Source organism: Hyla sarda, chromosome 9 (assembly GCF_029499605.1).
Source record: "Hyla sarda isolate aHylSar1 chromosome 9, aHylSar1.hap1, whole genome shotgun sequence".
Lineage (NCBI taxonomy): Eukaryota > Metazoa > Chordata > Amphibia > Anura > Hylidae > Hyla > Hyla sarda.
The window spans coordinates 14,739,561-14,755,827 of record NC_079197.1 but is presented as its reverse complement, the minus strand read 5'-3'; the positions used below and the strand labels follow the sequence as shown (position 1 = coordinate 14,755,827).

At 44.0% G+C, this 16,267-nt stretch overlaps 1 protein-coding gene across 6 annotated transcripts in view; it reads left to right on the top strand.

Moving 5' to 3' along the window:
• The window catches only part of LOC130290471 (beta-1,4-galactosyltransferase galt-1-like), a 68,503-nt gene extending 53,464 nt beyond the window's left edge, over nt 1-15,039 (top strand). For all 6 annotated transcript variants that reach the window (XM_056538146.1, XM_056538144.1, XM_056538147.1 and 3 more), the window contains one exon: nt 12,239-15,039. In XM_056538146.1, coding sequence (XP_056394121.1) covers nt 12,239-13,663 — 1,425 coding nt within the window. In that variant the 3' untranslated portion in view covers nt 13,664-15,039. The remainder of the gene's footprint in view (nt 1-12,238) is intronic.
• The last annotated feature ends 1,228 nt before the right edge of the window (nt 15,040-16,267 follow it).

The following is a 16,267-nucleotide window of genomic DNA, read 5'->3' as shown; positions in this document are numbered from 1 at the left end:
TGACACGGGCATCGCTCCGATGCCCGCGGTTATGCTTAGGACGTAAATGTACGTCCTGGTGCGTTAAGTACCACCTCACCAGGACGTACATTTACGTCCTGCGTCCTTAAGGGGTTAAAGGGGTTATCTAGGGAAAAAAACTTTTTTTTTTATATATTAACTGGCTCCAGAAAGTTAAACAGATTTGTAAATTACTTCTATTAAAAAATCTTAATCCTTTCAGTACTTATGAGCTTCTGAAGTTAAGGTTATTCTTTTCTGTCTAAGTGCTCTCTGATGACACGTGTCTCTGGAAACGCCCAGTTTAGAAGAGGTTTGCTATGGGGATTTGCTTCTAAACTGGGCGGTTCCCGAGACACGTGTCATCAGAGAGCGCTTAGACAGAAAAGAACAACCTTAACTTCAGAAGCTCATAAGTACTGAAAGGATTAATATTTTTTAATAGAAATAATTTACAAATCTGTTTAACTTTCTGGAGCCAGTTGATATATAAAAACAAGTTTTTTCCTGGAATACCCCTTTAAAGGGTTACTCCCCTGCCCCTGCATTTGGAACATTTTGTACCGAATGCTAGGTGCTGTATGTCATGACCATGCCCCCTCAATGCAAATCTATGGGAGGGGGCATGGCAGCCACCACGCCCCCTCCTATAGACTTGCATTGAGGGGGCGTGGTGTGACAACACGAACCCCACAGCCCGCACCCAGTGTTCGGAACAAAATGTTCTGAACACTGGGGCAGTGGAGTACCCCTTTTAAAGGGTTTATCCATCTTTAAAGAATGTTTCCCCTATCCTAACTGGATAAGGGATAGGTATCTGTCTGATCACAGGGGTCCGAATGCTAGGACTCCCTGCAGTCGGACAATTAGCTCCTATCCTGTGTAAGTTGGCCACACATTTCAGATAGCTGTCCGCCAAAGGCTTGCTTGACTGGCAACTACAGTGGTCCCTCAACATACGATGGTAATCCGTTCCAAATGGACCATCGTTTGTTGAAACCATCGTATGTTGAGGGATCCGTGCAATGTAAAGTATAGGACAGTGGTCTACAACCTGTGGACCTCCAGATGTTGCAAAACTACAACACACAGCATGCCCGGACAGCCAACGGCTGTCCGGGCATGCTGGGAGTTATAGTTTTGCAATATCTGGAGGTCCGCAGGTTGAAGACCACTGGTATTAGAGGTTATACTCACCTGTCCCCGCCGCTCCGGACCATCACCGCTTGTCACCGCTTCCCTGGATGTCGCCTTCCATCGCTGTCGCCGCGTCCCCGGGGTGTCCCCGCTGCTCCGGCAAGGCCTCTGCTTCCCCGGCATCCTCGCTCTCCGTCACCGCCATCACGTCGCTACACACGCCGCTCCTATTTGATGACGGGACGGCGTGTGCAGCGACGTGATGACGACGATGGAGAGCGCCGGCGATGGAGGGGATCCTGAAGAGGACGCGCCGGAGCCCCGAAGACAGTTAAGTGATCGTCAGCGGACCAACACGGGGCACCGTAAACGCCTATCCGGTGGCAGCTGAAGCAGTCTGCGCTGCCGGATAGCCGTTTATGCGATGGCCCCGACATACAAAAGCATCGCATGTTGATGCTGCCAAAAGCATTGAATGTTCAAATGATCATATGTCGGGGCCATCGTAGGTCGGGGGGGGGGGGGGGGGGGGTCACTGGATGGGGGAGATTCATCAAAACCTGTCCAGAGGAAAAGTTGCTGAGTTGTCCTGGGCAACTGGGCAACTTTTCCTCTGGACGGGATTTGATAAATCCTTAGGTCTTCTCATCCCCCCTATATACAGTAATGCTCGGCTACATGTGTTCTGAAGAGGGAGAGAGGAGAAAGCCGCTGCCAGAGACACTTCAGCAGGTTTCCCCCCCCCCCCCCCCCCCCCCCGAGAACATAAACCAGCGGCCCGTTTCTCTTCTTACCCAACATCTACCATCAGGGGAAAAGTCAGGTGTCCTCATACCCATTAGATGTCAGCTACTCCCACTGAAATCAACAGATTGGGCAAAGTTTATTCTTTTTTTTTTTTAAACTGTAATTTTTATTAAAGAATTTTCTAAATTACAAATCCAAATAACATGAAAATAAGACACAAATAGCATCATAAAGGATCGAGACCCATAACAGTTAGAGTGTAAGGAATAGCAAAATGGTGAAAAGGCAGGACCAATGTAAGCCAGTGAAACCATATAAATCTAGGCAAAGGCCTCAAGTACCAGGGTACCAATAGAAAAAACAAAAACAAAACAAAAAAACATAATCTTAACCATAGAGATCCATCAACAAGCGCAGATCTACGCTCCAAAAAATATATGCAATGAGGCCCGAGGGACACAGATTCGGGAAGGGCAAAGCTTATTCTAATGTGTGTGGCCTGCTTTACACTCTTATATGTTATATTAGTGAATTAACAAGTAGACAGGGAAAGTTAATTTCTTTGTATATTTTTTGTACCTTTTGAGTTCTACGGTATTAATGGCAGGCTGGGGTAGAGGAGACAACGCCAATTGGGCAGTTCCCCATCCTGTCACTTTGCCAGCGTTGGCTGAAGGTAGGTGGGCTAACCAAGTCAGTGCTTCTCACCTATGCAATACCCCCTCCTCACTCACCTTTTCTCCAGCTTGTCCACTCATAACTTTTTTGTGCAGTGACAGTAACTCAATGCCAGTGTTAGCTTAGGCCACAGAAAAAAGAAAAAAACAAAAAAGGGGGGTGGGGTGAGCCCCTAGTGAAGTACGTTCCTATAGAGGATTTATGTGGTAAATGGAAATGCACTCACCGGTCAGAGTTGCGCTGAGAGCACAACACCTATTTGGGCATATTCGGAATCTCCAGGCCTGCAGCCACGGTCCTCTGGTATCAGGCTTGCTGTTCCAGTTTGAAGCAGTAGATAAAGTAGGAAAAACGAACGTCCCTGGCGCTGGTGTGCTGGAGGCAGATAGACTAGGACATCTGGTAAATTTCCTTTAAAATTGGTTTATTCGGACATACACAGGCAACGCGTTTTGGGTCCATAACGAACCCTTCGTTAGGCAAAGTGTATACATCTGGTATATATCCTTTAACATTGGTTAATTGGGACATACACAGGCAACACGTTTCTAGTCCGTAACGAACCCTTCGTCAGGCAAAGTGTATACATCTGGTATATATTCTTTAAAATTGGTTTATTCGGACATACACAGGCAACACGTTTTTGATCCGTAACGAACCCTTCGTCAGGCAAAGTGTATACATCTGGTATATATCCTTTAAAATTGGTTTATTTGGACATACACAGGCAACGCGTTTCTGGTCCGTAACGAACCCTTGGTCAGGCAAAGTGTATACATCTGGTATATATCCTTTAAAATTGGTTAATTGGGACATACACAGGCAACGTGTTTCTGGTCCATAACAGACCTATCATCAGGCAAAATGTATACATCTGGTATATATCCTTTAAAATTGATTTATTCGGACATACACAGGCAACATGTTTCTGGTCCGTAACGAACCCTTCGTCAGGCAAAGTGTATACATCTGGTATATATCCTTTAAAATAGGTTAATTGGGACATACACAGGCAATGCGTTTCTGGTCTATAACGGACCCTTCGTCAGGCAAAGTGTATACACTTTGACTGATGAAGGGTCCATTACAGACCAGAAACGCGTTGCCTGTGTATGTCCGAATAAACCAATTTTTAAGGATATATACCAGATGTCCTAGTCTATCGGCCTCCAGCACACCAGCGCCAGAGACGGTCGTTTTTTCTACTTTATCTAGTGTTAGCTTAGGGGCCCAGTTTCAGCTGCAACTGCTACAACCTCTTTAGCCACCCCACAGATTGTTTTCCTTGTACCATTCTCAAATGATTCATATAAATTTCCTTTCTTCGCCGGGTGAAGTGGATGGTTCTTAGTCTATATTCCTAGTATTTATTTAAGAGTTGGAAAAGCTGATCCCAATCATAACAGAACAATGGACCAACTCCAACAATTGAGGGATTCAAGCTCGAAATAACACAACGTTAGAAAGAAAGAGAGAGAACTTCAGATGGCCTAGACGCTTAAGTCTTATCAAAGCATTTACGCCCTCAGGAGACATTCCTTTAAACACAAACCCTCCCGTGTCTATTGTGTCATATGGAAACAGTTGTCTGAAGACAAAAATACTGAAGTACCAAGATCTGCCCGTGGGGCCCGTTCTTGCTCACTTAGACTTTCTTACAAATTTACTGCCAATTTTTTTTTGCTGCAGGGAGAACAATGGAGTTAGAATTTAATCTACTTAATACAATGGTCCTACATGGGATGAGCGGGATTATGTGACACTGCACTGGTTGCCTTTGATTCTTGATTTTCAATTTCTGAATAAAAATAACATTTGGCTCGCTCTTCAGGGTAGACGCTGATGCTGTTAGCTGTTCCTTTGTAAAAAACAGGAAATCTGGTCAACAATAGTCGACAGGCAGGTGGCTTCATTGAACCTTCCCGGCACTGAAACACTTAATTCCCTCATGTTTTTGGCCCAGGCTGTTCAAGTACAAGATCCCTACAACCTAAGGGGCAGGATGTGTGCCAGAAATGTGTTTAATGTGGTTCCCACAGCCCTTCTCCTTGATGAAGTTCTCCTTGACTTAGAAGACCTGCCCAGGCAAGGAAAGGCTCACTGCTACGTGCAACTAGGAAAATCCAAGAACATATTTTTTTTAGTATGAAAAAGAATACCTGTAATACTACCAGTGGTGTGTATAGAAGAATGGGGGCACTATAGCACATATCAAAATGGTCCTCCTATAATGTCGTCTGATTTTGCCTCCAGGACAGAAAGGTCTAGTGTATATTTCACTTTGCTTTCCATGACCCATTGGTCAATTCGCCCCTCCATTATTTGCTGACAATGCAGTTCTCTGGAGAGAGATGTTCTGCACAGTTTCTTAGGGTTTGTTCACATTGCCATCGAGACCTGTTATATGGAGCTCTGTCATTAAGTCCGACGGAAGTTTTGTGGAGTAAAAAATAGTGCATGCTCTTTTTTTTCTCACTGCTAAACTCTGGTAAATTAACGGATTCCCGACAGACCCTATATAAGTCAATGGGATTCGTCGGTGGTGACCTTGTGCTCCGATCTGTTTTTGGGGCCATTCAGTGCAAAAAAAAGCCAACGAGCCCTTAACTGGATGGAGCACAATGGCAATGTTAACTTAGCCTTACCAATAGAAAAAGGAACAGGACCAACCAGGACAGGGCCCCCTATCTCCAAGGGCCCCATAGCTGCCTCATTGGGCAGCACTGTGCTAACTAGGACCTTGAATGCTACATTCGTACATGGATCCTCGCTCTGTATCCTTGCCTATCATGAAATGATCACCTCCCAGCATCAAGTACTTTCATGATCATTTAAAACATTTCTACACCAAAAACAATTATTTTGGGTGAGAGTAGATGGTGGCAATACTACTTGCTCCGGATTCTCTACTCTTATGGATTACCTGATACGGAAACCCAGAGGTGTAACTTGTAGCTTCTGAATCCCAATGCCAAATCTGTTACAGGGCCCAATGTCTACCATGTACCATTTATACTACTGGTGTCTTCCTGTGGGGCTGTTACCTCTGCACCCCCCTATAGTAATGCCCCTGTGGAAACCTTAGCAACAGAGGACTATTTTATTTAGGCTAAGTCTCTGTTCACATCAATGCGGATCTCTGTTGCATCGTTTTTCTTTCTTGGATGGGGGCAGGAAGAGTAACCTGTTGAAAATAGATCTATCAAAGCTGTCAGGTCCCTGTTAAGAACAGAACTCTTTTAAGAACAGAACCTTAAAGAGTGATCTCCTGAATGGGACCCTGGCTGTCTGAAAGGAGCGTATGTTACAGATGGGATCTTCATTTCTATGGGAGTACAGCACTCTTGTCTCTCCGACACCCCAATAGAAAATGAAGCTCGTGCCATCCTTAGCAAGCACTCCTTTGAGAGAGCTGGGGTCCTATTCAGGAGATCACAGGGGGTCCCAGTGATCGGACTCCCCGTGATCATACACTTATCCCCCATCCTTTGGTTAGAAAATAAGATGTTTTTCGCTGTACCACCCCTTTAATGGGGGTGGTAAAATTATATGGTGTTGGGGTGGGAAGTAATAGAAAAACAAACACTTACCTACCCAGCCTTGGTCTTTTGTTGCCTCAGTTTGGTTCCGCCTGGTCTTGTCATTTCTTCCTGCTTCTGAGCTCAGCCAATCACTGGCCAAGATGGGACACTGCTGCGGCCAGTGATTGGATGAGGGGACAGGTCCTGCATCAAGCGCTCATCTAAGCAGCAGGAAGAAGAGAGAAGACTGGGGCTGGGTAAGTATGTTTTTTTTTCTTCTATTTCTCCCCTTTCCCCATCACCATAAACACTAGTTAAACCCTATAGCTAGAGCATACCAGCGTGTGTCCAGCTGTTGCATGACTACAACTCGCAGCATGCCCAGACAGCAAACATGCTGGGAGTTGTAGTTTTGTAACAGCTGAATGCACACTGGTTGGGAAACACTGGGTTAGAGGCTTACGTGTGGTTAACTTGAGCTCGCTTTGAGATAGAATCCTGACCATAACCTTGACCTAGAGTTTAAAGGGGTATGCCAGGGAAAAAACTTTTATATATATATATATATATATATATATATATATATATATATAATCAACTGGCCCCAGAAAGTTAAACAGATTTGTAAATTACTTCTATTAAAAAAATCTTAATACTTTCAGTACTTATCAGCTGCTGAAGTGGAGTGGTTCTTTTCTGCCTAACTGCTCTCTGACGACACCTGTCTCGAGAGCTGTCCAGAGTAGAAGCGAATCCCCAAGGCAAACCTCTTATGCTTCGGACAGTTCCTGAGACAAACAGAGGTGTCAGCAGAGAGCACTGTTGTCAGACAGAAAAGAACAACTCAATTTCAGCAGCTGATAACTATTGGAAGGATTAAGATTTTTTAATAGAAGTAATTTACAAATCTATCGAAAATTGGGCAGTGTACCTCACAATTAATTTACTGAGGTATACTATGGTTATACACTCATACCTTAGGTGTTGGATAAATATATTAGAAAATTATAGTAACCAGCGGTGTGGGGTGGGACTGGGTACCTTGTTTCATATTTTCTGGTTCTGCCATCTTTTGTCGGAGTATTGGACTAAGGTTCAGAGGTTGTTGGGTGAAGTGCTGGGTATCCTGGTTCCCTTAGATCCCCTTATCTATCTCCTCCATCTTTCTCACCCTTCCTTATCTAAGATACCCTTCAAACATTTTCAGCATATCGTTTTAGCTGCCAAGACCCTTATAGCCAAATCTTGGAAGAACACTCTCCCTCCAACAAGGAAAGAATGTCCAGCGCCTGGTGTGCACTTAAAAGCTTGATTTATTGCTTGACTGGAGTTACAATTACAGGTAAAGGAACGGCTGACGTGTTTCGCACTCGCAGGTGCTTAATCGTAGACTACCAGTCTACGATTAAGCACCTGCGAGTGCCAAACGCGTCAGACGTTCCTTTACCTGTAATGGACATTCTTTCCTTGTTGGATTATCGCTGTGAAGCCGGGGTTGGGATCGGTGGGTCCGATTGCGCAGGTTGACTGTATTGGTCGTTGGTTTGAAGCGTGCAGCTCTCTTTGTTTGCAGAACACTCTCCCTCCCTCTTGGCCCGTATTACAGAGATTCGCTTACCTGACAGCCTCCCTCAATAACTCCATTCCCTTATTTCTGTCGGTCTGGGAGCCCTGGGATCGCTTCACTGATCGGCAGCCGCCTGTTCATTTCCCCTCCTTAGTTTGTGATTTTTGTCAACTATACGCTCAATAATGATGCTGCGTGGTACCATGCTGGTTTGGGCTGTTTTAGGGCTCCTGCGGTGGTCCTCGGATATAATATTGAGGTACCAGAGGCCTTCCGCGGATGTCCTGTCTAGTCCTTACTTTCTACTAGCCTTTTGACTTATGTACGGTAACTGTGCTTGGGTCTTAGCCCTAGTGATTCCATTGTATTCTACAGTTTGTATTGGGCTATGGCCCTAGTATTATTATGCTATTATTTTTTTTGTTGTTTCTTGATTTCTGTTCCCTGAAAAACTTTTAATAAACATTACAGTTGAAAAAAAATTAAGAAAATGATAGTAACCATGAACCTCAAGGAAAGTACCAGGGTTACTGGTACATGAGGAACTGATGTATAAGAGACCGTGCTTCAATTAACAGATGTCATTAAAACCATATACCGTAGTTATATAAAATTATAAGACCTGTCACAGGGCCCTTGTGGCAGGATTTGATATAAAACAATTGTAACAGGATAAGACAAGATAATACACACTACTACAATACATCCAGCAGTTGAAATCAGTCCTGTATGTGGTCAGTCTGGTGTAAATCTATAGTTCATAGAGTAGCAGAGTTCCCCCTGTACGAGGTGTTAGCAGGCGTCTATTGGCATCACACACTCCTATTACTTACAAGGTCAGACGCTGGATGTTGAAAATGCTGCGCTGAAGATTCCGTTACTTTATATCAAATCCTGCCACAAGGGCCCTGTGACAGGACTTATGATTTTATATAACTACAGTGATCCCTCAACTTACAATGGCCTCAACATACAATAGTTTCAACATACAATGGTCTTTTCTGGACCATTGTAAGTTGAAACCAGACTCAACATACAATGACAAGCTGGACAAAGACAGTCCAGATCTGTGAAACTTGTCAATGGCTGAGAGAACTGACCAATCAGAATGGGCAATTTACTGGTAAAACCCCTGTATTACTGAAGCGTATGCACTGACTGATGTCTGGTAGCGCCCTCTACAGTACAGGGAGGTATTACATGTTCTGTACTACTTTTTACCTGTATTACTGAAGTGTATGCACTGACTGGTGTCTGGTAGCACCCCCTACAGTACAGGGAGGTATTACATGTTAAGTACTACTCTTTACCTGTATTACTGAAGTGTATGCACTGACTGGTGTCTGGTAGCGCCCCTACAGTACAGGGAGGTATTACATGTTCTGTACTACTCTTTACCTGTATTACTGAAGTGTATGCACTGACTGGTGTCTGGTAGCGCCCCCTACAGTACAGGGAGGTATTACATGTTTTGTACTACTCTTTACCTGTATTACTGAAGTGTATGCACTGACTGGTGTCTGGTAGCGCCCCCTACAGTACAGGGAGGTATTACATGTTCTGTACTCTTTTAGCTGCTCCTTTGGACACCAGGTGAGGGCGGCTCCATGTTACTTTTTTAGGACACTGTGTACTGTACAGGACCCTGAAGAAGCTCCTGTCCTCTACATAGACCAGTGTTTCCCAAGCAGGGTGCCCCCCAGCTGTTGCAAAACTACAACTCCCAGCATGCCCGGACAGCCAAAGGCTGTCCAGGCATGCTGGGAGTTGTGGTTTTGCAACAGCTGGAAGCTCCCTGCTTGGAAAACACTGACATAGACAGTGATTACAGCTCCCAGCAGATCTTTATTACTTTTATATGGAAGGATTTGCTTTATCTATATTAGTTATCTACTTATTTTTCTTTAATTCTCACTTTTTCCTATTTTTGGATGACATTTTGGGGCTTTAGAACCAATTATCAGGTTTCCATAGAGTTCTGGTCTCAACATACAATGGTTTCAACATACAATGGTCGTCCCAGAACCAATTAATATTGTAACTTGAGGGACCACTGTATATGGTTTTAATAACATCTGTTAATTGAAGCACGGTCTCTTATACATCAATTCCTCATGTACCAGTAACCCTGGTACTTTCCTTGAGGTTTATGGTTACTATCATTTTCTAATAATTTACAAATCTGTTTAAAGGGGTACTCCATTGGAATTTTTTTTTAAATCAACTGGTGCCAGAAAGTTAAACAGATTTGTAAATTACTTCTATTAAAAAAAATCTTAATCCTTCCACTACTTCTTAGCTGCTGAATACTACAGAGGAAATTATTTTCTTTTTGGAACACAGAGCTCTCTGCTGAATCAGCATAGTGCTCTCTGCTGACATCTCTGTCCATTTTAAGAACTGTCCATAGTAGGAGAAAGTCCCCATAGCAATCATATGCTGCTCTGGACAGTTCCTAAAATGGACAGAGATGTCAGCAGAGAGCACTGTGCTCATGATTCAGCAGAGAGCTCTGTGTTCCAAAAAGAAAATAATTTCCTCTGTAGTATACAGCAGCTAATAAGTACTGTAAGGATTAAGATTTTTTAATAGAAGTAATTTACAAATCTGTTTCACTTTCTGCCACCAGTTGATTAAAAAAAAAAGTTTTCCACCGGAGTACCCCTTTAACTTTCTGGAGCCAGTTTTTTCCTGGAATACCCCTTTAAGGTCAAAACCTGACTTGAATTCCGGGGACATATTGGAAGTTTTTCAGCAATGTGTGGTTAAGCAATGTCACAGTTACAACATCACATAGAATTGCAGCGTCTCAGTTACAAAATTATACTTAAATAAATAAATTGTGCAGCCAAGTCGATTTATTTATTAACTTGTATGTGCGTCCTTATTCAGCAACCAGACTCCTATTTGTTACTGCAATAACAATAAAGGGGTATTCCAGTATCAGAAAGCTGTATATTTAAATAAAACTATCACCCCAAAGATATATACCGGTAATTTATAACTAATATGGTGCCATCACTAATTCTCCTGGCTTCAGATTGTTTTTGCTTAAAATACCCTTCACAGGATGTTGTGTATACCTCTCATTGTCAGTGTGGTGTTGTCTCAGCAGCTCCTTGGATCCTCCCACACTTCTGGCAGGAAGTTGTGCAGTCCTTTTATTGTCAGTGTGGTGTTGTCTCAGCAGCTCCCCGGATCCTCCCTCACTCCTGACAGGAAGTTGTGTTGTCCTCTTATTGACAGTGGAGTGTTGTCTCAGCAGTTCTCGGGCCTCTTACTCTCTCCTGACAGAAAGTTGTGTAGTCCTCTCATTGTCAGGGTGGTGTTGTCTCAGCAGCTCCTTGGATCCTCCCACACTCCTGGCAGGAAGTTGTACAGTCCTTTTATTGTCAGTGTGGTGTTGTCTCAGCAGCTCCCCGGATCCTCCCTCACTCCTGACAGGAAGTTGTGTTGTCCTCTTATTGACAGTGGAGTGTTGTCTCAGCAGTTCTCTGGCCTCTTACTCTCTCCTGACAGAAAGTTGTGTAGTCCTCTCATTGTCAGGGTGGTGTTGTCTCAGCAGCTCCTTGGATCCTCCCACACTCCTGGCAGGAAGTTGTGCAGTCCTTTTATTGTCAGTGTGGTGTTGTCTCAGTAGCTCCCCAGATCATCCCTCACTCCTGACAGGAAGTTGTGTAGTCCTCTTATTGTCAGTGTGGTGTTCTCTCAGCAGCTGCCCGGATCCTCCCTCACTCCTGACAGAAAGTTGTGTTGTCCTCTTATTGACAATGGAATGTTGTCTCAGCAGTTCTCTGGCCTCTTACTCTCTCCTGACAGAAAGTTGTGTAGTACTCTCATTGTCAGGGTGGTGTTGTCTCAGCAGCTCCCCTGATCCTCCTTCACTCTTGACAGAAAATTGTGCAGTCCTCTTACTGGCAGTGTGGTGTTGTCACAGCAGCTCCTTGGATCCTCCCACACTCCTGGCAGGAAGTTGTGCAGTCCTTTTATTGTCAGTGTGGTGTTGTCTAAGCAGCTCCTCAGATCATCCCTCACTCCTGACAGGAAGTCGTGTTGTCCTCTTATTGTCAAAGTGGTGTTGTCTCAGCAGCACAACAGCTTTTTGTTGTGGGAGGGATAAGTTGACATCTGAGCTGTGTGGCTGCAGTTTAGGGAGGTCAGGAAAGGAAACTGCTTGGCCGACGATTATTAGAAAAGTATGGCAGCCTTCACAGAGCATGTCTGAAAGAGGAGGGTCTTATGGACAGCCCGAGATGTCCCTTTTAGGTAGCGGTGTATTTTGAATACTTGTGACCATAATTTTCAAATACTCTATTGGGAAGTTCTAATAGAATGAAATCTCCCTTTATATGGCCCTCTCTGGTAGACCCAAGTCATTTGTGTATTTTGTGGAGAGCCCATTGAGTTCAATAGACATTGTGTAATACTTGATTGACTGATGGTCGGACGACCTTTATTCCCAAGAGATATTGTTCAAATCTTAGATTTTTAATTCTGATTATAGTAAAAGCAGATACATAACTGTGGGGTTTTAAAAAGAAAATTTTGCACCAGACATTTAACCCTTACCCGTGTGTTTTTTTTGTAGGCCCTAAATCTTCCATGGCAGAAGATAAGAGAATTCAATGAGTTGTATCTCGGTCACCTATCAGGAATGAAGCCATGTGCATCCTTAATGAAACCCAGCAAACTCTTCATTGTCATCTGTGTTCTCATCATTCTGATCCTGATGTATTATATCTGGTTTGTAAAACTTACTGTGAATATGAGATGGGGGATAGTAGAAGAACCTTCGGGCAAAGCGACAGAAACATCAGTATGTAAGCGCATTCTAACGGAAGATACCATCACCAAAGTCCAGAATAGTAAGACCTTCCTTGTATCGGCCTACCTGGACCTCCGCGGCAGCAGGCTTGTCCGCATTTTGGGCATTACCTACCGAAATGAACCAGATTCTTTGCTGTGTGACTTTTGTTCCATACACTATAACTACTCAAATTATGCCGAGCTTCAGGTCCACGCTGACCACTTTGGTTTTCCTTATGGTACAACGGATCTTCTGTGCAATATCCAAGATGGCAGAGACCCAGAATACGTATCTGTATACCAAGCGAACGACCCTGCACACCTATTCCTAAAAATACAAAATACTAATATAGAGACGAATGAATTGGAGCCTAAATTCCATTATAACTTTCTTGTTTGCATTTCAGCAATGTTTGATGCCTACAACAATGTTCTCCAGTTTATTCAGTCCATGGAGATGTACCGCATGTTGGGTGCCGAAAAAGTCATCCTTTACTACACTGAATCTAGTCCCCTGATGAAGGACATTCTGTCCTATTACAAAGACTTTGTAGAACTTATTCCTTGGCCCATTACCTCTTTTATAAATGTTTCCAGGGGCTGGCACTACCCAGAACACCCCGGAGATCTCCATTACTTCGGTCAGACGGCTGCTTTGAATGACTGTGTTTATCGCAACATGTACAAGAGTAAATACATAGCTCTTAATGACATCGATGAGCTGATCGTCCCCATAACCTACAAAGACTGGCCAGAAATGTTAGACTCTTTTGTTAGGACTGACCCAACCACCAATGTTTTTATCTTCGAAAACCACCTCTTTCCAACGACTCCGCAGGATAAGTCTAATTTCGAAACTCCCGAAGAGTGGCTGTCAGTACCAGGAGTCAACATCCTCAACCATGTATATCGGGAACCCAACCTGCCAAGTGAAATCAATCCTACAAAGATGATCATAAACCCCCGAAGCGTTGTGAGAGTATCGGTCCACGTGCCACTTGAGTTTACGGGAAATCAGTACCAAGTTCCCAGTGACTTTGCTAAACTTTGTCATTACCGAGAACCTAAGCAAAAAGACCTAGACAGAAGTTTGCTGCATAAAGATAACATCTTGTCCAGATATGAACCGGAACTGATAGAAAAAGTAAACCGGGTGTTAAGTGACGTAAGGAAGTACATAAAAAACACCCCCGATGGTCAGGAGTGAAAATCCTGTTGAGAACCAGAACCTTATTTATGGGGTGCACTCAGCATCATTTGTCAGAGCAGTAGCTGAATGGGCTTGGAAAGTGACAACTATGCTCATCCGAATCGGGTCTTCCCTTTGCCCGTATAACTCAGCAGGGGGCGACAGTGAGCACAGGAGAGAACTCCTCCCTGAATTGAGAGAATATGAAATGATTGCTTCATCCTCAGGTATGACGAGAGTGACATTCAGAAAAGAAAACTTGACAATGATGGAGTATTGCTTCAAATATGCCACCAGTACCCAGTTGGCTGGTATCCGACCCTTGTGATGACCAGTGATCTCTAGAATGGAGTGGCAGTGGTGTATGAAAGAATCGGAAGTAGATAAAGCATATTGAAGAGCTCCAAGGACAAAACGGATATTGTCCTTCTTTCCTGGCGAAGAGGGGAGTCTCTGTCCTTCGGACTTGACGAAGAGGGGAGTTCAATCTTAAAATGCGTAGTCCGTTTATGTATATGTGAAAATGAAAGTAATCTTTTATTATTTTCATTTTCCCATTCAATATATTTTTACCCTTCGACGGTACAGCGCCAGAGAGTATCGCTTTTGTCCCTGGAGCTCCACAAGCTGCTTTATTTTCTTCACCTTCTCTCCCAGAGCGGAGATTACGGCAGGATACAGGCTGTGTCCGGGACCCACAACGCACAAAGGCGAGCACAGTATTGACTGTATCCCACCTAATATCGGTAACGCCACTTAGAACGCCCCCTCTGCCCTGAAGAATTGGGAGAGAACCCTGTGGGCCGGACTATCCTATATGTATGGCCAACTTGGTGGTCGAGAAAAAAGCCAAGGCCAAGATGGGGGTGAAGCTTTTTTGTTTCTTCTTTGCACTGTAGAGATAGGATTGTACCGTAAGCCGTCGGCTCGGCGGTAATGAACTGTGGATATTGATTATTTAATAACCCTGTTTCACAAGGGGAAAAAAACTCTTAATGCATTTGCTAAGTGCTGCCTAAGCGAACACAGAAAATATACACCATATAAATTTCCAGTGATGGTGTAGGCGCTACGAAAGATTTTTATTGATTCTGGACTGGGACATTTTATGGTCTCATCTGATTTTATATTTTATTTTGATTTTTTTTCTTTTTTTTAAAGTTACATAAAACCAAAGATATCTATTTTTGTACCAAAGATTCTGATTTTGTGACGGGAGTGAAAGAGTTGATAGAAGATCATTTTATTACTTAAAGGAGTAGTCCAGTGGTGACTCAGTGGTGAACAACTTATCCCCTACCCTAAGGATAGGGGATAAGTTGCAGATCGCGGGCGGTCCGACTGCTGGGGCCCCCTGCGATCTCCTGTACGGAGCCCCGACAGCCCGCGGAAAGGGGGCGTGTCGACCTCTGCACGAAGCGGCGGCCGACACGCCCCCTCAATACAACTCTATGGCAGAGCCGAAGCGCTGCCTTCGGCAATCTCCGGCTCTGCCATAGAGATGAATTGAGGGGGCGTGTCGGCCGCAGCTTCGTGCGGGGGTCGACACCCGCTATCTGGCCGAAGAGCCGGGGCCCCGTGCAGAGAGATCACAGGGGGCCCCAGCGGTCGGACCCCCCGCGATCTCAAACCTATCCCCTATCCTTAGGATAGGGGATAAGTTTTTCACCACTGGACTACCCCTTTAAAAAAAGTGGGGGGGGGGGGAGTGAATTTTCTGCAGTATTTACAGCTGAGGTTTCAAGGAAGATTTTTACATATATCTCCAGAATATTATCAAAGGCTGAAATTTAAGAAGAGTCTTTCAGTCTGGGTCCCCATGACAACAATGTCATCATAGGTACATAGAGGGGAGGGAGATGCATCAAGACCTGTGCTGAGGAATAGCTGACAAGTTGCCCATAGCAACCAATCAGATCGCTTCTTTCACTTTTCAGAGGCCTTTTCAGAAATGAAAGTAGTGATCTGATTGGTTGCTATGGGCAACTTGTCAGCTTTTCCTCTGCACGGGTTTTGATGAATCTCCCCCCCATGGAGCCCTCAAATGACCAAACAGATCAGAGGTTTTTAACCTATGCTAGAACATTTAAAGGGGTACTCCGGTGGAAAACTATTTTTTTTTTTTTTTAAATCAAATGCTATCAGAAAGTTATACAGATTTGTAAATTACTTCTATTTAAAAATCCTTCCAGTACTTATCAGCTGCTGTATACTTCAGATGAAGTTGTGTAGTTCTTTTCTGTCTGACCACAGTGCTCTCTGTTGCCACCTCTGTCAGGAACTGTTCAGAGTAGGAGCAAATCCCCATAGCAAACTTCTTCTTCTCTGCACAGTTCCTGACATGGACAGAGGTGTCAGCAGAGAGCACTGTGGTCAGACTGGAAAGAACTACACAACTTCCTCTGGAGCATGCAGCAGCTGATAAGTACTGGAAGGATTAAGATTTTTAAATAGCAAGTCATTTACAAATCTGTTTAACTTTCTAACTGTGGGGAGGGCTTCTCTAGCTGTGTACCCTATGACAACACTTCGTGTTCGAGGAATGCTGGCCAGTGGAGTACCCCTTTTAAAGGGGTACTCCAGGGGGGAAAAAAAATCAAATCAACTGGTGCGAGAAGGTTA